The sequence below is a fragment of the Phacochoerus africanus genome, chromosome X (genome assembly GCF_016906955.1).
Source record: "Phacochoerus africanus isolate WHEZ1 chromosome X, ROS_Pafr_v1, whole genome shotgun sequence".
Taxonomy (NCBI): Eukaryota; Metazoa; Chordata; class Mammalia; order Artiodactyla; family Suidae; genus Phacochoerus; species Phacochoerus africanus.
This window is the reverse complement of record NC_062560.1, coordinates 20,167,615-20,188,532: the sequence shown is the minus strand read 5'-3', so window position 1 is coordinate 20,188,532 and position 20,918 is coordinate 20,167,615. Positions and strand designations below refer to the sequence as shown.

The 20,918-nt window shown below is 44.1% G+C and overlaps 2 protein-coding genes across 9 annotated transcripts in view; one reads left to right on the top strand and one right to left on the bottom strand.

The window, feature by feature from the left end:
- Positions 1-3,198: 3,198 nt before the first annotated feature.
- On the top strand, positions 3,199-5,395 carry KLHL34 (kelch like family member 34). Its single transcript, XM_047764946.1, has one exon. It carries the CDS (start codon positions 3,209-3,211, stop codon positions 5,162-5,164), a length of 1,956 nt encoding a protein of 651 aa, XP_047620902.1. The 5' UTR covers positions 3,199-3,208; the 3' UTR covers positions 5,165-5,395.
- A 2,247-nt stretch (positions 5,396-7,642) lies between these two features.
- The window catches only part of CNKSR2 (connector enhancer of kinase suppressor of Ras 2), a 278,229-nt gene continuing 264,953 nt past the window's right edge, over positions 7,643-20,918 (bottom strand). For 4 of the 8 annotated variants that reach the window (XM_047764937.1, XM_047764938.1, XM_047764939.1 and 1 more), the window contains 2 exons: positions 11,010-11,206; positions 7,643-8,698 (listed from right to left, as the gene is read on the bottom strand). In XM_047764937.1, the coding sequence (XP_047620893.1) occupies positions 8,483-8,698; positions 11,010-11,206 (413 nt within the window). In that variant the 3' untranslated portion in view covers positions 7,643-8,482. Of the gene's footprint in view, positions 8,699-11,009; positions 11,207-15,467; positions 18,509-20,918 lie in introns of those variants that run through there. The other 4 variants (XM_047764942.1, XM_047764943.1, XM_047764944.1 and 1 more) reach the window with 1 other exon arrangement.

The window sequence follows — 20,918 nt, the reverse complement described above, 5'->3', positions numbered from 1 at the left end:
ATTCCCAGGTGGGCTGCTGTGTCTGCAACCCCAGCTGTGTGAAGGGAAGAAAGACAAGGAGGGAGAAAGAAGTAATTGTCTTAGTAATTGTCAAGTTCCTCTAGACAACCCGTAGTCCTCCCGCTGCCAGTGCCATTTCCTCTTTCTGTTCAACTCAACACTTACCTATGCCAAAGACTGTGACAGGGGCTGGATATACAAAGGCCAGGAAAGAGTCCCCGCCCTCAAGAGGTTTAGACTCTAAAGGGGGAGGGCAACTTAAAAGCAGATCATTTTCAACGTAACGATCACATCCTACTTAATATTGCACAGAAGTTAAAATATCGATACTTTCCATAAACACTACTCAAAGAATGCTCTTGGATGGGGTGACAGTTACATTTTCTAAACAAGACCTTGTAAACACATGCAACATGAAAATTTCTTCACTCAACACAGTTCATCATATCCGCAGTGGCAAGGCACGCTAAGGTGGTATGTTGGGCCGGCAGTGAACAGGTACTTGTTATATAAAATTGTACTTTTGATATCAAGAGTTAAAAATCTTCTACAGCATCTCTGTTCTCAAGTAAGTGTGGCAGTTTGGATTCAAACTGAATGCATGGTAATGGACACATCTGATGGGATGTGATCCAATTTCGGGGTTAGAAATAAGCTGTTTAAAAAATCGGTATTTAAGCTTTATCATTCTGAAATTTGGTTTAAATAAACTGTGTGTTGCACTATTTTATTTTTATCATACATGAGGTCACATTATATAGTAGGGAGGGAGCCCTGGATCCTGGTCCAGACTCTGTAACTCAATATCCAAGACGCCCAGACAAACCGTACTCTCTCTGGGGCTCTTTTGCCGCATTTGTTTAAAAGGAAAACCAGAAACTGGGGAGGAAAGGGAGAGGGTTTAGCTAAATGATCTCTAATATCCCTTCCGGCAAAATTCTATCAGGTTGAGTAAAGGCCATTTAATTTCACCATATAGATCTGTGCACAGTGAACCAAAGTGGTATTTTATTTTTGAACTAAGAATTTTAGTACTTAAAAAAAGAGAAGAATCCAAACCAAGCAGCACTCCCCGCCCCCCAACCCATCTGTAGCTCTAACATTAGGAATTCAAATTGGAGTATTTTTAGCCTCTGGAGTTTAAGCAAGCCCTTAACCTGGGCCCCTGCCTGCATTTTATAATTTGGCCAATTTAAGTCATAAAGCAGTTCCATCTTTGACAGCAAAGCAAAATCATTTTACTAATATTTTTATGCACTTCAAGAATTACTTCTAATTGGAGACCTTGTAAGTGCCAGGCAGAAAACGACTGAATGTTATCCTTCCTTGGATTTTTTTCCTATGACATACAACCCCAACTGTCAGAAAAGCAAGTTATTTCAGACGCCTTCAAAGGTTTGCTTAAAAACAGATTACCAGAGAGGTTGCATTAGAAAATAGAAAAATCAATTCTAGATGAAAGCAAAACACACAGAATCCTCCAAATTGGCAAGAAAGAACAGTTATATTAATCACTTAGTTATTTAAGAGCAGGGTGGAGGAGATGGAGAAATGCTTTCCTAATGTCTCAAGATTGGGGTGGTTTTAGTCATCATTTCTGCGCTGGGTGCATCTTATGAAAATAAGTTCACAAGGGGGGGCCTCTCAAAACTCCAGCCTCTATGAGCTTTGCAACCTTACTGCCCATTATCTCGTCAGGGCATTGAGGATGTAGCAGGCAGTAATTAGATCAGAGCCAGGAAAGTCAGGGAGAGAAACTGGAACGAATTATTTTCGTAAAGTTTAGGCGCCACTCAAAGAAAGAAAACCCAAGTCACCTACGATTTCCTTGTCCACTTTGCCAAGGGATGGGCGGGGCAAGGTATAAGAACAGGAAGGGAGAACTCGGCCGGGTTCGGGGCGGGGGGCGGGGTAGGAGGCGATTCCCTCAAGCCTAAAGTGAGACCCGCCAGGGAAGAGCGCAGAGTAGGCCCAGCATCTCGCCAGGGTGAGTCCAGGTGAGGAGAGTGTTCCCGAGCGCCGCTGGCGGGGAGCCCGGATTCGCCCGGGCGTGATTCCCGCCAGTGCCTCCTCCGAGTGCAGCCGCCTCCTGGGTGTCAGCGCGCAAAGTCGCCGCTTAATCTCTGCTCCCGCTGGATTAATTAGGGCCTCCTCAAAGCAGAAAGTTGCCAGCCAGGGGCTGCTCTCCCAGGCGCAGGGGCATCGGGGGGTCGACACTCCTCCGGGCCCGCCGGACGCCGCTCCCTAGGCGCCACGAGGCACAGGTCCCCGCGACCCGCGCCTCTCCAGTGAGTGCCCCCCCCCCCCCCAACCGGCAGCCGGGTTCCTGGGACCCTTTGGAACCCGCGGCTTGTCCAGTCACCGGAGTCACGTCCCAGGCCCGGGCCGCATGCTCCCGCGCCCCGGCCCTCGGTTCTCAGCCAGCAGCCCGGCAGCCGGGGCGCGGGGCGGGGCGGGGCGCTCCTGAGAGGCCGAGGCCGCGCGCTATTCCTGTCTCTGTGAGCTACCGGCATGTTATGTGCGGCGCCCAATCACGCCTCCGACTAGCGGCGCTGACCCGCGCCCCCCCCGCCCCGTCCCTAATCCCCCAGGCTTTGATTTGATCCTCCGCGCGGAACAAGCTCACCCCCCTCTGCCCCGTAGCTAGCTGGGTCTGGCCCTCGCGGGTGCCCGCAGAACCCTCCTTGTCCACCCCCGGGAGGTCAGAGTCTTCGCCCCGCACTCCCGGGACGGCCCGAGCCGGGCCTCGTCTGCGCACCTGAGCTGTCGGAGATCCAGCACCTGCCGGAGTCAGTCCACCCGCAGCTCCGCCCTACCAGGTGATGGTGCTCGGCCACTGCGGCCCCTGGCGCGCAGGTGTGGGCTCCCCAAACTGGGCCGGGGAGGGGGATTTGGGCAACGCGCTGGCAGCCTTAGCAGCCGCCGAAACCAAACCCTGCACCTCCTCGAAGACTCCGAAGTCCGCGCCCTCCGCCACTAGGGTCTTCTGGAAACCGTTGCCCGACCGAATTTGCTCTGAGAGGGGTCCAGGGAAATCTGTGGACCTGGATGAAGGAGCCCTGAGCTTTAAGCTGAGCAGGCAAAAATGGGCCCCTGCTAGGGGCTCTGCGGCTCGCGCGGGGGGCCTGCAGGCGCCGTATCCCGGGATGCCTCCGGCCGCACCCGACTGGCCCCAGCCCCGGCCCTGCCACTTCCCGCCCTGGGCATCATGAGTTACTTCCTGTCTTACTGCAAAGCTCATGGCGGCGCACTGCTCACCGGCTACCAGGCCCTGCGCGCCGAGGGCTTCTTGTGCGACGTGACGCTGGAAGCCGAGGGCAGCGAGTTCCCGGCGCACAGGTCGCTCCTTGCGTGTTCCAGCGACTACTTCAGGGCCCTGTTCAAGAGCCACACCCGGGAATCCCGGGCGCGCGTGATCCACCTGCACGTGCCGTCGGCGGCTGGCCTACAGCGCCTGCTGGACTTCATCTATACCGCCTGGCTGCCGCTCTCCATGGACACCGTGGAGGACACGTTGGAGGCCGCCAGCTACCTGCAGGTCACCGAGGCCTTGGGCCTCTGCGGTCGCTACCTGGAGCGCCAGTTGGCCCCCGAGAACTGCTGCTTCGCCGCCAATGTGGCGGCGCGCTTCGGCCTGGCGCACACGCTGGGCGAGGCCGAGCGCTGCATTGTACGCCACCTGCGGGAGCTGCTGGTGCGGGGCGCGGGCCCCGCCGGACTGCTGGAGCTCAACCCCTCGTCGCTGAGGGCCGTGCTGGGTGCCCCCGACGTGGCGCGGGTGCCGGAGGCCCGACTGCTGGGCCTGGCGCTAGCCTGGCTGCGGCAGGAACCCGAGGCCGAACGCCTGGCCTACTGTGCCCCGCTGCTCGAGCGCGTCCGCTTCGGCCTGGTGCCGGCCGACGTGCTGCGGCGCGTGTACTCGGGCTCTGGCCTTACGCTGCCCGCCCGGGTCAAGGGCCTCATCATCCAGGCCCTCAACTACCACACGGCGCCCTCCCGCCAGCCGCTCATGCAGGGCGAGCAGACCAGCGTCCGAAGCCCTCAAACCCGCATCGTGTTGGTCGGGGGACGCAGAGGGCGGGAGGCGGTGATCGAGGAGGTCGTGGTCCCTCGGGCGGCAGCCAGGGGCAGGGACGTCGCGGTGGAGCCCCAGGAGGAGGAGGAGGAGGAGGAGGAGGAGGAAGAGGAACCTCAGGAGGAGGAGGAGTGGGAGCTCACCCAGGACGTGGTGGCCTTTGACGTGTACAACCACCGCTGGCGCAGCCTCACGCAGCTGCCCACTCCGCTGCTGGGGCACAGCGTGTGCACCGCGGGCAACTTCCTGTTCGTCCTGGGCGGGGAGAGCCTGTCGGGCGGTGCCTCCTCCCCCGCAACTGACAGCCCGTTGGCGGTCACGGCCCGAGTGCACCGTTACGACCCGCGCTTCCACGCTTGGACCACGGTGCCCCCTATGCGGGAAGCGCGGGCCCATTTCTGGTGCGGCGCCGTGGGCGAGGGGCTCCTGGCCGTTGGAGGCCTGGGCGCTGACGGTGAAGCGCTGGCTTCGGTGGAGATGTATGACCTGCGCCGGGACCGCTGGACGGCGGTTGGGACGCTGCCGCGGGCGCTGCACGGCCACGCGGGGGCCGTCGGGGACCGCGGCGTCGTGTACATCTCCGGGGGCAAGGCGGGGAGAAGAGAGGGGGGCGCGAGCAGCCTCCGGGACGTGTTCGCCCTGGGCCCTGGGGAGCAGGCGTGGAAGAAGAAGGCGCCCATGGGCACGGCCCGCTTCGGGCACCACATGGCCGCACTGCGTGGCGCGGTGTTCGCCTTTCTGGGGCGCTTCGAGCCCTTCTCCGAGATCGAGCGCTACGACCCCGGCACCGATCAGTGGACGCGGCTGCGGCCGCTACCCTATGATCGCTTCTGCTATGGGCTGGCTGTGGTGGAGGAGACGGCGCTGCTGCTGGGCGGGCTTAAGTGGCGGGACTCACGCCAGGTGCCCACCCGTAACGTGGTGGGCTACGACCTGGACCTGGACCGCTGGGAGGACATTGGCTGCGCGCTCCCCTGGGCCTGGAGCGGCCTGCAGTGCGCAGTGCTGCAGCTGCCCGAGGGTGGGGACGAGGAGAGGGAGGGAGGGTCTGGAGAGGCGCCAGATTTAGCGCTGGGCTTAATGGGTTAGTGCAGCCTCCGGGCCACGCAGGAGCAAGTCGCGCCTGAGCCGGCTTCCAGAGCAGCACGTGGGCTTTTCCTAAGAATGGGACTCAGGTAGCAGAGTGGCTTCTGAAGGTTAAGAACGCAAACAAGGGCCTGGCCTACGAGGAACATTTCCCCTTCAGCTGAGAATTTCTAGAAATTCTCATGCTGGGCTAGAGATGGACTTTCGAAAATAAAAATGACCCTCTTTTCCGTCTTAGTGTTTCCTAGACTCTAAACAGTGATTACTTTTGTGCCAAAAAAAAAAAAAGTACCGTAAGAAGTTACATAAAAGACCCAGAAAACTGTTAGCTATAAAGACTAATAGTTTTAGAAGACTGCATTACCTGGATAAATAGTGAAGGGAAAGTGCCTTGATTAAACATGCAATCATTGTAGGGAGAACTGTGATTTTATGATCCAGAATCGTGGTTATAGTTCTGCTCTGATGGTTTGATATGAATATGCAACTTAGAGGGGAAAAATCTCTAGGAAAGCACATCCCTCTGTATTATGATTATTATTTTGAGAAAATAACTTGAGTTTTTCTCTACTTCATCCTTACTTACCCTAGTCTGTTTTTGCCCTGGCTTTTGGCAGCTCATTGGTTTTAAGTTTTATTTCCACAGCTCTTGGCCACAGTATTCAGGCTTCTCTAGTTTAGTGGGACATCTAACAAAAAACACCCCCCTCCATTTCTTTCATCCCCTTTAAATATTCATTCTGCAGACATGCTGTAGGTAATATTTGTATAACATTTTTTAAAAATTTATTTTTGATAGAACCCCTCCCACCCTCTGCCCCACCTTCCCAAAAGAGTCAGAGAAAGGAAAAAGGGGTAGGTAAAAATTTTAAGTTCATGTCAGTTAAATGGGAAAGCATCTTGATTTTGGAGGATCTCAGAGAAGATTCTTCTATACACTGGACAGGTGCTTCTTCTGGCTTGTATTACCAACAGGAGTGACAAAGTTAGAAATTGTAACTGGGGGTACGGGGACGGCGGCTGTGCGATCAGGTCACAAAGAAATGTGGTGAGGACTGCATGAATAAAATAGGTGCTTTATAAGGATTCGTTAAGAGCTGAATTTATTTGACTTCAGTTTACAGTGCTGCCTCTCTCCTAGATTTGAAACTAATGCAATAAAATGTACAGATATATAGTGTTCAAAGGTCTCTTTCATGCTAGGCTAGCCACGAGTCTTTTAAAATTCATTAGTTTAATTTTTACCATTTAAAACAACAGAGCCAACTTTACAAAAGTAAAAGCCACTTAGTAACAACACAGCTAGTCTTGCCATCAACTGCTTGCTGTTTACAGGGCATAACCTGGCCACTGTATCCACAACACATCCATCAGGTACTGGTATTTTTAAGTAAATGTACACATTTGGTCTAGTAAACATCAACAAATCTAAACACCTGGAACAAGCACACTTCATTTTAGGACAAAAGGTTTTTTTTTGTGTGTGTGTTTTTTTTTGCTTTATGTTTTTGTTTACATATACAAAATCCCACAAATTTAATGTGCATCAATATCCATGCAGTAAATAAATGTTTTTACAAATAGGTTTTTTTTTAAATGATAAAAATATTACACTGGACCCCAAATTTCATACAAACATTAATACATGATTTCTCATCCATTTTGACTAAATATAGGGTTACTGAAAATGTGCTGTAGAAAGGCCACTCTCCTGTACAGTTGTGCAAAGTCTGCAAAACGATAGTGATTCAATGGTGGTTTCAAAAGCAAAGAAAAAGATCCCCGCTGTGGAGTTTTTACTTTCTCCTCTACAGCAAAAATATTCACTGGCAGATATCTGAACTCTTAGAGATGAAAGTACATTCACTGAGCTGTACAGGCAACAGTATAAAGCTGATTAGAAGTAGGTTTTAGGATATAGAATAGTAAAGGAGGGTCTCTTCCTCCTCCTTAAAAAACAAAACAAAACAGCAAATTGTGACTTGTACGTTATGCAGCCAGACACTAAAAAGCAGCACAGTTATCATCATGCTGTGATCACTTTCAAAAATGAGATGCTTATAAATGGAAATATATGAAGAGGATTTTTTTCATAGACTTGATCCACTCTAGAGAACAAATCATGGAGCTAGGAAAAACCTCTAAAAATTGTTTCTATCATGTAATTCAATGCAATGTATCTCTGAATGACCATCATCCTTTTGCTCCTCAGGAGAGAGGTACATTTTCCTTTCTTAACATTGTTTTCTATATTAGAACACACCTCAGCCTGTAACTAAATATATTCTACTTCCCTGCCTGAAGTTTAATTATGTAAATTTAATTAATGGACTGGGGGAAAATTGGAAACTAACTGGGAAGTTGATATATTTCGGTTTGTATCTTGTAGTTTTTTAGAAGCTGAAGTTTAAAAACATGAGCTGGGCTGGAATATATATATATGTGTGTGTGTGTGTGTATATGTGTGTGTGTGTGTGTGTGTGTGTGTGTTAGCTGCCTTTCTGGGTGAGTTGTGTGTTTTAAAAAATCCACTCTCAAATTCCTCTGTACACAATCAGCATTTCATCACTACAAAAATAAAGGAAGATTTAAACCAAGAAAATAAAGCAGCTCTATCTTCAATTTTGGTCTCAGTTACAAAAACATCTTACAAAGCTTTGCCCTGATACACCATTAAGTGTCCTCATGGATTTGGAATAGTATTTCCATTAACCAGCTTTCACAAGTTAATAGACTATTAAGACGAATATTAGATACCTGAACTTTTCTTATGTTGATGCTCTTCTATTTTGCTTAACTCTTGTATGCGCATCTACATTTCACAAAAATAAAACTACAGCATTAAACTTTGTGCAATGTTTAAGAAAATTCTTAGAACATTTTAATAAATATAAAAAAGGTTTAAATTCTTTCCCACCCGCAAGGATATCTGCACCTGAAAAAATGTGATTTAATTTTGAAGTCTTGTTTATATAAAATTAACTTAAAGGGAGAAAAGATGACCTTAGATAGAAAACTGCCTTTTTGTGGTTTTTCTCCTTGAAGACCACCTGTCTTCAGAGTTGTTTGCAAAAGTTAATTTTAAGTCATTGAAGATAGTTGATTTTGCACATGGTAAACATAAGCTGAGCACTAACTGCATATAAAATATACAAATGCTCATTAAAGACAGTGGTATTATGACCATATAGGTTTTGTTTCATATAGTTTGGTAACATTAAAGTATAGCTTGTCAAGTGTCCCACACATTGATATAAAAACTACCTTATATACTTGCTCAAAGTACCGGAAGGTACCAGACGGCCGGCGGGCAGAAAACACTTACACATGCGTTTCAATGTATGAATGAGTGTGTGTTAGAGAGGAAGTGATTACATCTACTTCAGAAGAAATACTTATTGGGTCATTTGAGGTGGTGTTTTGACAGATATCCAGGAAAAGATCAAGGTACATCTGCTTCCATTGTTGGAATTCTTTCGATGTCAAGTCTGGATTGTCTAGGACTTTATCAATAATGGCTACTTCCCCTTCTCTGGCCTGAAAAGCAAAAGGATTCGACGATTATGACAGGGAGAGACTTTTCTTCACATTTCAAATAAAAAGTTAACAGGCAAAATATTAAGCAGCCCATCAGAAACAGTTCGGGTATACTCAAACTCAGCTACTTAGGCTCAAGTCCTAGTGCACTTTTTTCAACACACAGGCAGGCCCCATGCTGCCCACTCTGTGTGGCTTATTTTTCCCTCTGGCCTGTCCCGTTTCCCATCTCTGCCTCTGGAAGCCTTCCTCAGGCTTTACCACCCAGTTCATATGCCTCTCATTTCTTGACGTCTCCCTTCAACCACGGGAAACACTGCTTTCTCCCTTGTTTATCTGAGCCTCCGAAACACTGGATCACTGCCACTGAGTAGACTTGTCACATTCTATATCTTGAGCTACTCTGGCACTGTCCCCTCTCCTCCTGCCAGATGGTTAGTTAGCTCCGCCTGCACGGCCCTCCTGATACCCCAAATCCATCATTCTTGCTGTGTGAATGGTAGGACTCCCTTCCTGCAGCACCGGGGGCCTGCAGCGCAAAGTGGCCCTCCTTCCATGCCGGGGGCCGGCTCCCAACTGAGGAATAAGCTTCATTGAGGGAGCGCTCCCCACGGCACCACTCCCACCTGAGAAGAGAAGTGAGTCTCCCAGGTGGGAGGTGGGCCAGAGGAGAAGGGGGTAAAGCACGTCGAGAAGCCCAAGGAAGGGGCAGGGCAGTCTGGGGGATGTCCAGCGGCCAGTGGGGAGGCACTCTTCCGGGCCAGCCAGAGCTGGGAGGGAAGGACAGTAATGTCCCTCAGCAGAGGTTCTGGTCGTTGGAGACAGCGGGGCTGGGACCCAAGATGTTGCGAGTCACCCCGTGCTTGATGAGGAAGGAGCCTGTGGCAACTCCAGGAACTAGACGCACTCAGGGTTGCCAGTCCCTGCTGATTCTTCATACTAAGAGCTATGGGGCTCTGTGACTCGTTCTACCCATGAGGGGCATTTCTTTACAGTGACTTTCTTCATCTTTGCCCCCGAGAGTGGAGCATAGCGTCAGGGATTCAGCAATGCTCACTGAAGCCAACGTTGGCAGGTGCTCCTATTCTTTGCTCCTGGAAGAAAACACTTGCGTGGCAGCCACAGCGCACAAAAGGCAGGGGCGAGGGGCTGAGAGGGAGAGGGATAGAAGCAGGTCCTTAAAATATGTGAGCCCGCTCTGCTTCAAGATGCCCGCCTGCTTTTGCACCCAGGCAGTTTGGACCTGAGTTGGGGGGGCGGGGGTCTGTGAGGTGAGAGGATGAGAATGCCTTTGAAGGGGTCCCACGGATTTGCAATAGTATTTGCACGAATACCAACTGGAAGCTAACTGAGCCTGCAAACTTGGCTGCTTGCTACCAGAAATTTTTTCAAATCATGTATTTCCTGTTTTGTTGACCTCACTGCTCCTCCCTTGGGGTTCAAAAATCACAAAACCTCTGCAGCAAACTATGGCTCTGAAATACTTCCCAAAGGAGCCCTCTGACCTTTGTTTCCTGCAGCGACTGCGTCCTGTACTCTAGGACAGTTCTTTTCAGTTTTTGAGCATTTTCACGGGTGCAGGGCCTGCTTGGCTAGTCTAGGTGGCAGGCCCTCTCCCCCAGTTACACACACACACACACACACACACACACACTGAGGGTGCTGACTTTTCTGACTCCTTCTTCAACTCCCTGCCTCCCTGCTCCCCTTTCCTTACCACCTCCTCCCCAGTCTGGGGGTGGCATAATAAGACTAGGGACAATGTAAGCGCTTAGGAAATGTATAATAAGAAAGTAACATGTGAGCTGGGAACTGATAGTGTATACAGAACAAGCACGAAATTTCTACATGGAACATGAATCACTGTGGCTTCACTCCAAATGTGCTGCAGGAGATAGTCACGAAATATCTCTAACTCTTTTAGCACCCACTACTGCATTTTGCATGCATGCTGTGTTCTTTTAATAACTATATTAATTCCACGACATGGCATATTTATCTTAAGACAACGAAAGACTTGAGGGATAACCCCAGCCCTGCATTTTTGGAAAAAAAATTAATTACATCTCGTTTTCCCCTAGAACTAAGTCATATAACATTTAGTCAGTGATTTGAGATGTTAATGAAAAGTTAGGATTGTTTCCTCTTTGCCAAATACACTAATTACACTAGAGGAACAGTTCAGCTTCAGGAGCTTTCTGTTTCCCCATCCTCCCCCTTCTGTATTTCGTCCCCCAGAGTATCTGATAACCCACTTTTAGTTCAGGAATGAATCTTTGAAAGGAATTTCTCTTTCTATTTCATATCTTACCTTTAAAGTGCTTTTGAGAATTCTCAGCCTGTGTAGTTTTTCATTCATCACAGGATCATTACATCTCTTTATAAATGAGAGCTTGTATTCCATCTTGGTTGATATGCGGTGTTCTCCCAGTGGTGACAGACTGGCTTGCTCCAATGCCCTGTATAAATCTTGCAAAGAGTCTCCTAACTTTTCTTCCCTACTTTCACCTGCAATGTCAAAAAAAACAAAACAAAACAAACAAAAACAAACAAAAAAGAGAGAAATGAACCCAGTGTAATAAACAGTTATTTGACACTCCAAAAATCTACTAAAAAAGATCTGGAAAACAGGATAATGAATGACTGGGAAAATACTTTATTACATTAAGAAAAAAACCCTAACAAACCCACAGTGGCTAGTTTATGGGGTAAGATTAGCTACAGGCAGCCAATTGTTTTTGAATAATCAATTAATAAGATGCTTTGATTAACAAAATATTGTTTGAACAGCAAATCACCATACATATCTTGAGTCCATTTAGTTCAAAGAATTAGAGTACAAAAGGTACACAACACAGAAACAAGCCTGCACATAATTTAATATTTTAGAACATTAATTATTATCTCATCATTATACTGATAAGCATAGAACTGCTAATTAACAGAGCTCTCCTGGTTTAGCAATACTGAATGTACTGACTTTTACAGATTTTCCAGACTTCATAAGATGGAATGGCATTCACTGGAGAATATATAATCGTAAAAATCTTCCAATAGTGTGCCATAGAGGATTATTAGGTTTCATGTGACTGCCGTAGTAATGCCCGCCACATTGTAAATAAGGTAAATGATCATAAATTATCGTCAATAATAATACTTTAATTAGAATGAGATATGGGAATGTTTATATGCATATGTGAGGAAAAATCTGGCATGTACTAAAAGAAGCTACTGAGCCTTTGTAAGACCTGGGAAGAAAACACTCCAATTAAATATTTTTGACAAAAAAAAAAAAAAAAAAAATCAGAGACTGGTTCAGGAAAGGATCTTAGATCAATGTGAATAAATCAAATTCCCATATTCTTTAACTGTCTAAATACTGATGTCATATCTTTCTCAATGATAAACAAAGACGAACTTGGATTTTGCTTGGATTGGGAGATAGGATAAGGGTTAGATCACATTTCCTTTAATAGAGAGCCAAAGAGTCCTATTTCAGGAACACTAATTACACTGGCTGAAGAAATAAATATGGAATGTTGTTCATTCCACCGTTTTCTAAGTGAATATTTTAGGCTTTCCGATACAGTTAAAAAAACCACCCTAATTGGTAATAATGTAGTTAACATTTATATGTGTTAGGCAATAGGATAAATGCTTAACATTCATGATCTCATTTGATCCTCACAGCAGTACTAGATCTATTTGATTTTCTTTTTACAGCAGGGAAGTACCTTGCTCAAGGTCATACTCAGTAAGCGGTGAAGCTAGAATTCCAACTGGGCAGTCTGGCTCCAGGATCCATAATTTAAACAATTCCAGACTGTCCACTTTGTCAGGAATTACTTGAACTGTGCATTTAACAGTAGGTGTTAATGAATTTGTGAGACTCACTTAAAATGCAGCATTCTAAAAAAATTTCTTTACAGAGTATAACCAAAACTGCTCCCGAAGCCCATACAGTACCTTAACTTGAGGGGATCACCTTTAGGATGAAAGAGTAGCTTCATTTAAGTTTCAGATTCAATTTTTGGCTCTCTGCTGAGTTTAGTGACTGCTGGTAAGTATGATTATTGAGTCCTTCCATTAGAAAGTTCCTTGTTATCAGCACATGCTATCACTAATGCCTCTATAACAAATTTTAACTTCCTAATCTTCTAAGTTAGAACTATAATCTAAAAATACAAAAATCCCCTTAAATAACAGCGTTTTAATTTTCTGTTGGCTCGTCCTTCAATGTTTGCAACACCTAGAAGATTCTGAAAGGTGAGGGGAACATAGGGCAGTTAAAAGAAGGAACCACTTTGTGGGCTAAGAAGATTGAAAGAAGCTAAGGAGTTTTAAAGGAGGACGGTCTAGAGCTAGGAAGGCACAAAGTTGTAAGGTCATTCAGAATAACTAAATGGAGTTGTAAAAACAAGGATACATTTGAGTAGCATAATTCCATTTTATAAAATCAGAGGCCAGGAAGGGACTCTGAGGAATTATTTAGTGGTTATCGTTCTTTTTGCCTCAAGGCAAGACTGCATCTAAAGCCAGATGTAATTTCATAGATCAGAGGGTAGGGGAGAAATGGGAGGCTTAACGGATGCAAATGAATTAGAGCTGTTTACATATCAGGTAGCCTAATGTTTTATTAGTTTTTCAGTTCTTGAAGGAAGGTAAAGAAAAAAAAGGGGATTCAGACTATAGTTTTAGGATTTAAGGGAGGCAGAAGTATTTTCACGTAGTAAAATTTTAAGATAACCTTCTTCCATATTACCTAACACTATAGGGAGTGTCTATTCTGTTGAAAAAACATTCTTACCCAGTTTTCCTTCCCGTGAATTCTTAAAGTTTGTGGAGTACTGGGCTGGATGACTAATTTTTTAAATGAAATTTCAATGAAGGGTAAGCAAAGATTTAATATAAAGTGACAAATGTCTAAAAACTGAAAGCTTTTTTCCTTCTTGCTGTTACGTGGAGGGGGAGAGGGGGGAAGCATTCAACCAAAGGACAACGTCATTCTACAGAGAATCTGGTTTGATCACTGTAAGAGGAATCGAGTATGGATTTATCTGCGGGCAGCACATTTGAACAGGGAATCACAGTGAGACGGAACACAGAAACATTTCCAAGTATAGCAATGGAATAGAGATACTACAGATCAGTCAGGCCCCTCCCCCGCCCCTACACATCATACACATATGCAACACCACAAGACACAGTAGTGGGACGAGGAAGGATGAAAGACTGAGATGCTAGGCTACCACAAAATGCCATCAATTACTTAACATTTTCAGACTAGACAAAGAGTGCTTTTATTTTCAAAGGAGGGGGGTGAGGGGCAGAGTCACATTCTAAATCTGATTCACTGTGCTCAACAGTCAAAACAACACAGAACTCAACATTTAAGACAAAAACAGACCTTTATTTTCTTTTATAATTTTCATTTGGTTTCCTCGATTTTTTTTTTCCTCAGATGAATACCAATTAAGTCAAGTGGGGCTACCGCTGCAAGTGAAAATGTGCAAAGCACCTTTTTCCTCTTCTCTTTTTGCCCTCTTCTTCTTCATCTCCTTCTCATTTCTCTTCTGGTTTCCTCTCTTTGTTTTTAAACCCTTGCTTTTCTTCTTCTAGAAGAGGCTTGCTTTGGAAGAGAAGGCAAGCACTTGGTGAGGTCTGCTTCCTGATCGACTTTCTTTCAATAGTTCAGCCATGGAAACACTGGCCAAAATCCAGCTCTTTTTGTCACGTGAATGAAAGTTTTCTGAAAGTTGGCAAAGTGTAGAATACCACATGCAAACCACAGGACATAGAGTGGAACCTTCTGCAATTCCCAATGAGAAAGCCTATCACTGCTACAATGACAGTTTGATTTGTATCTAGGGAATTCTGGGCCTGTGCAAGAGTCAATTCCCTCTCGAATTATATTATATTTGTGTTTACAACATGTAAATTAGTCCTGGGCCAGATGACACACTTTTCTATTCCAATTTTATTAAAGCGAAGAGAACACATAAAGTTCTCTTTTCTATATAAAATTTCATTGATATATCTGAAGACCACAATGAAGTTATGGATAAATCAACTTGTGTTCTGGGAGGGTCATTTCTGGCTGTGTCATAAGTGGCAGAGATGGAAGAAAATCCTTTTAATACTCTAGCTACACTATGAAACACTGTGTGGTGAGCAGCACAAGAGTTTGTTGTCTGGTTCTTTCAGGTTGCATGTGACCTTCAGGTGGTGATGAAGAAAAGCTCAAAGAAAAGATTAGCTACTGCAAAATAATAGTTGGTTGGAATTTTCTTGCAAATGGCTTATTAGCAGATGACAGTGGATTTCTCAAATGCTATAAAGTCTTTGGTTGATGTATTTCCTTACATTCATGCCCAGTGGTTTTTAAACTTTTTTGATTGTGCACCCTTACCAGTTGAAACACTTCTGCTGTTGATAACTTATATATCGGTACTGACTCTGTATTAATAGATACGCCTATTTCAAAATAAACACAGAGAAGAAATTTGAGAGGATGAGATAAAACCTGAGGAGAAATTCCAATGCTTTTTCTTTGTGCACCTCATCCCACGTGTACCGTCCTTCAGACACCTAGACTGTGACTTCCGCAGAGCGTATATGCCTTGCTCTCATCTGCAGTTCCCACTCTTCTAGCTGGCATGGTGTCTCATGCACCCAACACTGACACTGAGTGATGGGCTTCTCTACTTTATACACTAAGTACTCCAAAAAAGGCTCCCCATCAGGTGACTGTGTACTTTTTCTGCCGGTCTATTGTGTAATTTTGTTCATGTTTCTTTGGTGAAAATTTGGAAGAGCAGAATACAAATGTGGAAACCTAAAATGTCATTCCAGTGTCCTCCCTCTTTTCCTGGCCCTGGAATGACAATGTGGAAGGAGAGGAAAAAATGAAAACAAAACAAAGCAAAACAAAATGAGAATACCAACTGGGCTCTTGAAGAACCAAGCCAACAATGAATAATCAGTGCTGGTACGTATTTTGGAAGGGAACTGTGCTCTTTTAAAACTGGACAATGATGTCCTTGTGGAAACAGTTGTTCCTTCCACAACACTGCTGTGTAATGAGCACAGAAGGCTGGGAGAGGCTAAGTCACAAGTGGGAGAGAAGGCTGGACATAGCAGCATTAGTCACCAGTCAAACGTGAGAGGCATTCATTCTTGCACGGCCACAGAGTGTTCTAAGGCTTCCAGGCTAATGGTATCACGTCCGTGGAGCACTGTTCTTGCCATGAAAGGCAATTAACATTTGCATGGAAACACAGGACTATTTTCTGTGAATACTAATTTACTAGTGCACCATAATGAACAACGTATTTATATGTAAGGTGACAAAGTTTTAATGGTTTTAATGTAGATGGGTTTAGTGTTTGTAGGTTTTATACTAAAGATGATTATGTATTCAGGAGTTTACACTGTAATTTGAATTGTTTCATAATTAAAGATTAGCTCTCTTAATTCATGTTTTTATATAAGTCAACTAGCTATGCCTTGCATTGTAAAACTGGGGGAGGAGATGGCAGTTTGTTGTATCAGAAAAAAAGCATAAGATTTTAAAAGCTGGCTTTTACTTGTCAGTCTGTAATCAACTACCCTTTTCATAATTAGAAGTAATTGGTTTATTTTCTTTTAGGCAAAATAATAATCATTTCTCTGATGAAAAAAATAGATTTTAATGAGGAAAAACCACTTCTTTTGAAAGGACAGCTTGAGTGAAGCCACCAGTATTGCTAAGTGTATTTTTAAAGAAGAATATGTGAAACCCATCCTGTAACAAATGACCTTGTGCTTCACCAGAATTAAGTACAGCCCATACCAGTGTCTGTCAATCCCTTCTGCACAACAGTAAAGCTTACGTCCACAAAGATGTGACAAAAGAGACAGAGCTGAAGCTTATTTTGCACTTCTTTCTCTAAGCATGTGACTTCTGCCTAATTATGCGGTTTAATGCCACAAGTATATGACAGTGGTTGAATTTTCAGGGGACTACAGTAGTTTTTAGTGACAAATAGTTCAGATGGAAGAATCTTGGTGTCCTTGGCATTGATTTATTGACCCAAAGGGAAGGTTCTTTGAAGGACAACTACAAAAATGAATGACAGATTCTATATTTACCCACATAATTTGGAGAATTTAACTAATAGAGACATGGGGGTCAAGGTATCTGGCTCCTAGGCAGGAATTCACAAAGGGGGCAGTTTAAAACCAAAGCTAAGAGATGACTATATTTAAAAATTAACATGGAGTCACCATACTTCCTTAATGAGAAAAAATAAAACTCTTCATACTATAAAATTTTACTGTGACTTAAATAGGGAGAATGACCCAAGACAATCCCACTAATGTTAAATGCCAACAACATGCTTTTTGATGCACTTCTACATACCGAAACCATCATTTTTAGATATACTTAAAAAAACACATTCAAATGGTTAGAGCACAGAAGCAACTGTAAGGCAGATCAATGTGTTTTTATTCACAACACAAATTCCATTTGTGAGAAAGAAGCATAGATTACTTCTCTTTAGAAAGATATATACTATCAAGCATACGAAGCAAATTTTTTAGCTATCTGAAAAGATCTGATACCAACTGGTCATATTTTTATTTTTACGTAATTTATATTTTTACAGGTATTCACATTATGCAATACCACACACTGCGGCGACAGGGAGAAAAAAAAAACATTTCCAAATACAATGTTAAATTATCTGTTCATTGCACAGTATGAAATATCCATTAATTAGCATTGAAATTATTACAGAGTATCTTATCCAACTAAATAAAGGAAATATCACATCCACTACAGAAGAAAAATAAGCAGTATTGAGCCATAAGGGACCCAGTTACATAGTAAGTATTAAATAATATCTGAAGCTAGTTTGAAAGACAACCAGACAAAATACTTTTTCAAAAGTGAAAACCACAGCCTATAGATTTGGAAAATTTTACAGAAAAGAATAGCCCATGCCTGTCCTATGAGGCAATACCATTTGTATACAAGTGCCAAGAAATAAGGAGAAAGTTAGGCTTTTAGCTGAGGAATCTAGTAAAGCCTGGCATGAGGAATTGTCTTCATTAGTGTCACTGAAAGCAGTCTCTGTGTTGCACCTGAATACACTTTATAATAGAATAAACATAGTAAGTTTCAGAGCAGGTTGTGGATACCTTGCCTTAATAGATTACACTTAATTTAGTACAATACAGCACGTCAAGTTGTAAAAATGCAAAATACACTTAATACACACAGAATTTGCTTTCTCTGCTTTGCCTTAAAGAGGCCACCAAAGAGTCCATTAAACAGCCAGGGTTTTCTAGTTATTGGAGCTGACCCTTCTCCTTTCCTGGTGTCAGGAGAACATAACTGAGGTGTCACCACACAGAGCCCTTCCCCCGTCAATCCCCTTTCCCTCTGTTCTCCCACAGAAACAGCAGTTTTCTGTCACTGTGTTCCATCTTGATTGGCTTTGATCTTACGCTAGTCCCAGTGGAGAAAGCTCGCATTCTTCTTAAGAGTGGCCTGCCCCTCTTAATATCCCTTTAGGGAGGCCCCCAATCCAAAAACACTTGATGATCTAAGCTTTTAAAAGTCTGTTCTCTGTAATAAACAGCAAGGACGAGGCCATTTTAGTTGCTTGCAAGAGGTTGATGTTGAGTCTGCGTCGTGCCGACTCTCTCCGATCTAAATTCTCTAAACATTAGCTTATCAATCTGTGAGTCCAATGGGTTGAGTGCCAACAGAAGTGGATCCGATTTGGCATGGAGAGGTTCTACCAACTCTCGCAGTGTATTAGCCTAATATGATAAAGCAGTGATACAATATGATGAATGACCTGCGAGTGCCATTATTTCCAAAGCATATTAGTATTTGTATTAGAAATACCATCATGCAATACCCATGAAGAGAAAAGAGGAAAATATGGCTAGAATTGCATATGGTTTTAATACCATGATGTCTTTCTGTTGGCATGCAAGTCTACTTGGCCATAAATGGGACACTTTTTGTTTTAAGCTTGGTAATCTGGAAATACTAATCTTACGTATACAAAATAATCCACAGTGCAGATAGATCTTTTCTTGCCTCTATACTTGTATTTGCACATCTATAATTTTAATCAGAAAAGTTTATGCTAAAAGTATTCTCCATACACATGTAAAATGACCAGCCTTTTGAGAAAATTAAACTGTATTTCTATGCAAGAGCTTTCCTCAAATTCATCCAATCTAGAAGGATAAGGGAAAGTTTTCTGGTCTACCTTCTGTCTAACTACCCCGATTCACATGCTACCATATGCTAACTGGTGAGGCAGAAAAGCCCAGCTAATGTGGTTCCAAGGAGGTGGCCGACTGCTGACCAGTAAAAAGTGAAGAGAAGTGAAAAGCTCTAACAGGGTCAATGTGATGAAAGGGTGACTTGACACCTGAGCACAAGCCATATTCCAAGGTATTAAGAAACTAGAAGAGACTAAAGTTTCTGAATGACCTGGGAAACTAAGAACAATTGGGATAAAAGAATTCATTTTATTTTGGATTTTGAGGAATTCAAATATTGTCACCAGGCACAAATCAGCGATATATTTTTTTCTAGCCTAGGGCAGATTTTTCTCTGCCCCATCCTGTAGTTCCTTTTGAGTTATATGAAGAAGGAACAAAGTGGGAGAGGGAAGAGAGAAAGCATGTTGTTCATGAACAGCTCCCTTAAAAGAAAGGAAGGAATTATGTTGCCCACAGCACAGTATTTAGAAAATAGGATGCGACATGGTCCAGAAGTCACCAGAATTAATTTTTGTTTATGATATCATACCCTTCTTTTGCAGAAAAGGGCTGGGAACTAAGTAATCTTCATAGGTAGGTCAAATTAAACAAAAGACAATACCTCATTTTTTAGAAAATTATAACACCGGAAGGCTACCTCTGGATCCTGCCACTTTCATAAGGTCATGGAATTTCAAACAGCAAATCAGAGGCAATCAAATGCAGGGCACAAGGTTGTTCCTAAATTTAAATGGTTCCAATTCTATTCAACTCAAACATTTACGCCCCCAAACAGTGTTACATGAACGGTTTAATTTCTATTGCTCTTAGCTCATACCAAACCTGAACTAGAGCCCTGGTAATCAAGTCACATTTAGTTACATTTAAGACACTGCTTATACAGGATTGGCAAATTCTACTTCAAGAGACCGGCAACACCTCCTCAGATGAGGCCCTGCCAAAGTGCAGGACAGTGGGGGTGGACTGCTATTTCAAAACGACTATAGCTATTTCCTAGTCTGTATATAACATAAGAGAATGAGAACGCTCTCCAACAAGGTGTCTCTTCAGCTAGCAGTGGTCAGGACCACTGGCTACCAAATCTCAGGGGTGGAAGTCTTCTTGTTAAACACAGATTTCTGGGCCCAATCCCTAATCTATTCAATCAGAATTTCTGGATATGGAACTCAGGCATCTGCATTTTAAGAAAGCAACCCGGGTGATTCTTGTGCCCATTGCAGTTTGAGACCCCCAGCAGGAGGCTAAGCATGTTGTGATGGGCTACACCATGGGGCAGGAGGGCTGGTTGGAGTGAGGCCAATTTTGGTACTACACATACAAGTAGTTTGGCAGTCAGAAGCCTTGTAGTTTGGCCATGTCACACAAGGTTTTCTTTTTAGTCCCATCACCAGTATAACATTGTATTATGTAAATCAAAGAATTTCAAGGTTTTTTTGCCAAGGAATCTGATGGAAATATCCTGATCTACTGAGAATACAGCAAAATGAAAGAGGCCTTGGTAAACTGCTTGAATAAATTCTTTAAAGCTACACTTTCAGGTAGCATTAAATAGTTCTTTATTTTTGAGGCAAACAGAACAATTATACAGATATTTCCAGACTCAAGCCATTGAATCAACTGTACATCTTGGTGTATGCATTCTGAATGTCATGTATGCACAGCATTGGCAGGCCAGGAGGGTCAGATATGACAGACTGGTATATGGCTAATCTACATGACATCTCCAAAACACAAAAACTCACTTCATAAAGATACTTACTGTTGCATATATGCTTATCTTTGACTTCTGTGAATCTTTCTCCCCCGCCCCCCCCCCCCCTTTTTTTGGGCATTTTTAGGGCCGCATCTGTGGCATATGGAAGTTCCCAGGCTAGGGGATGAAATAGGAGCTTCAGCTGTTGGCCTACACCACAGCTCACAGCCACAGCAA

What these genes read in the sequence shown, in the direction of transcription:
- KLHL34 (XM_047764946.1), top strand. Translation starts at nt 3,209, where the DNA reads ATGAGTTACTTCCTGTCTTACTGCAAAGCTCATGGCGGCGCACTGCTC.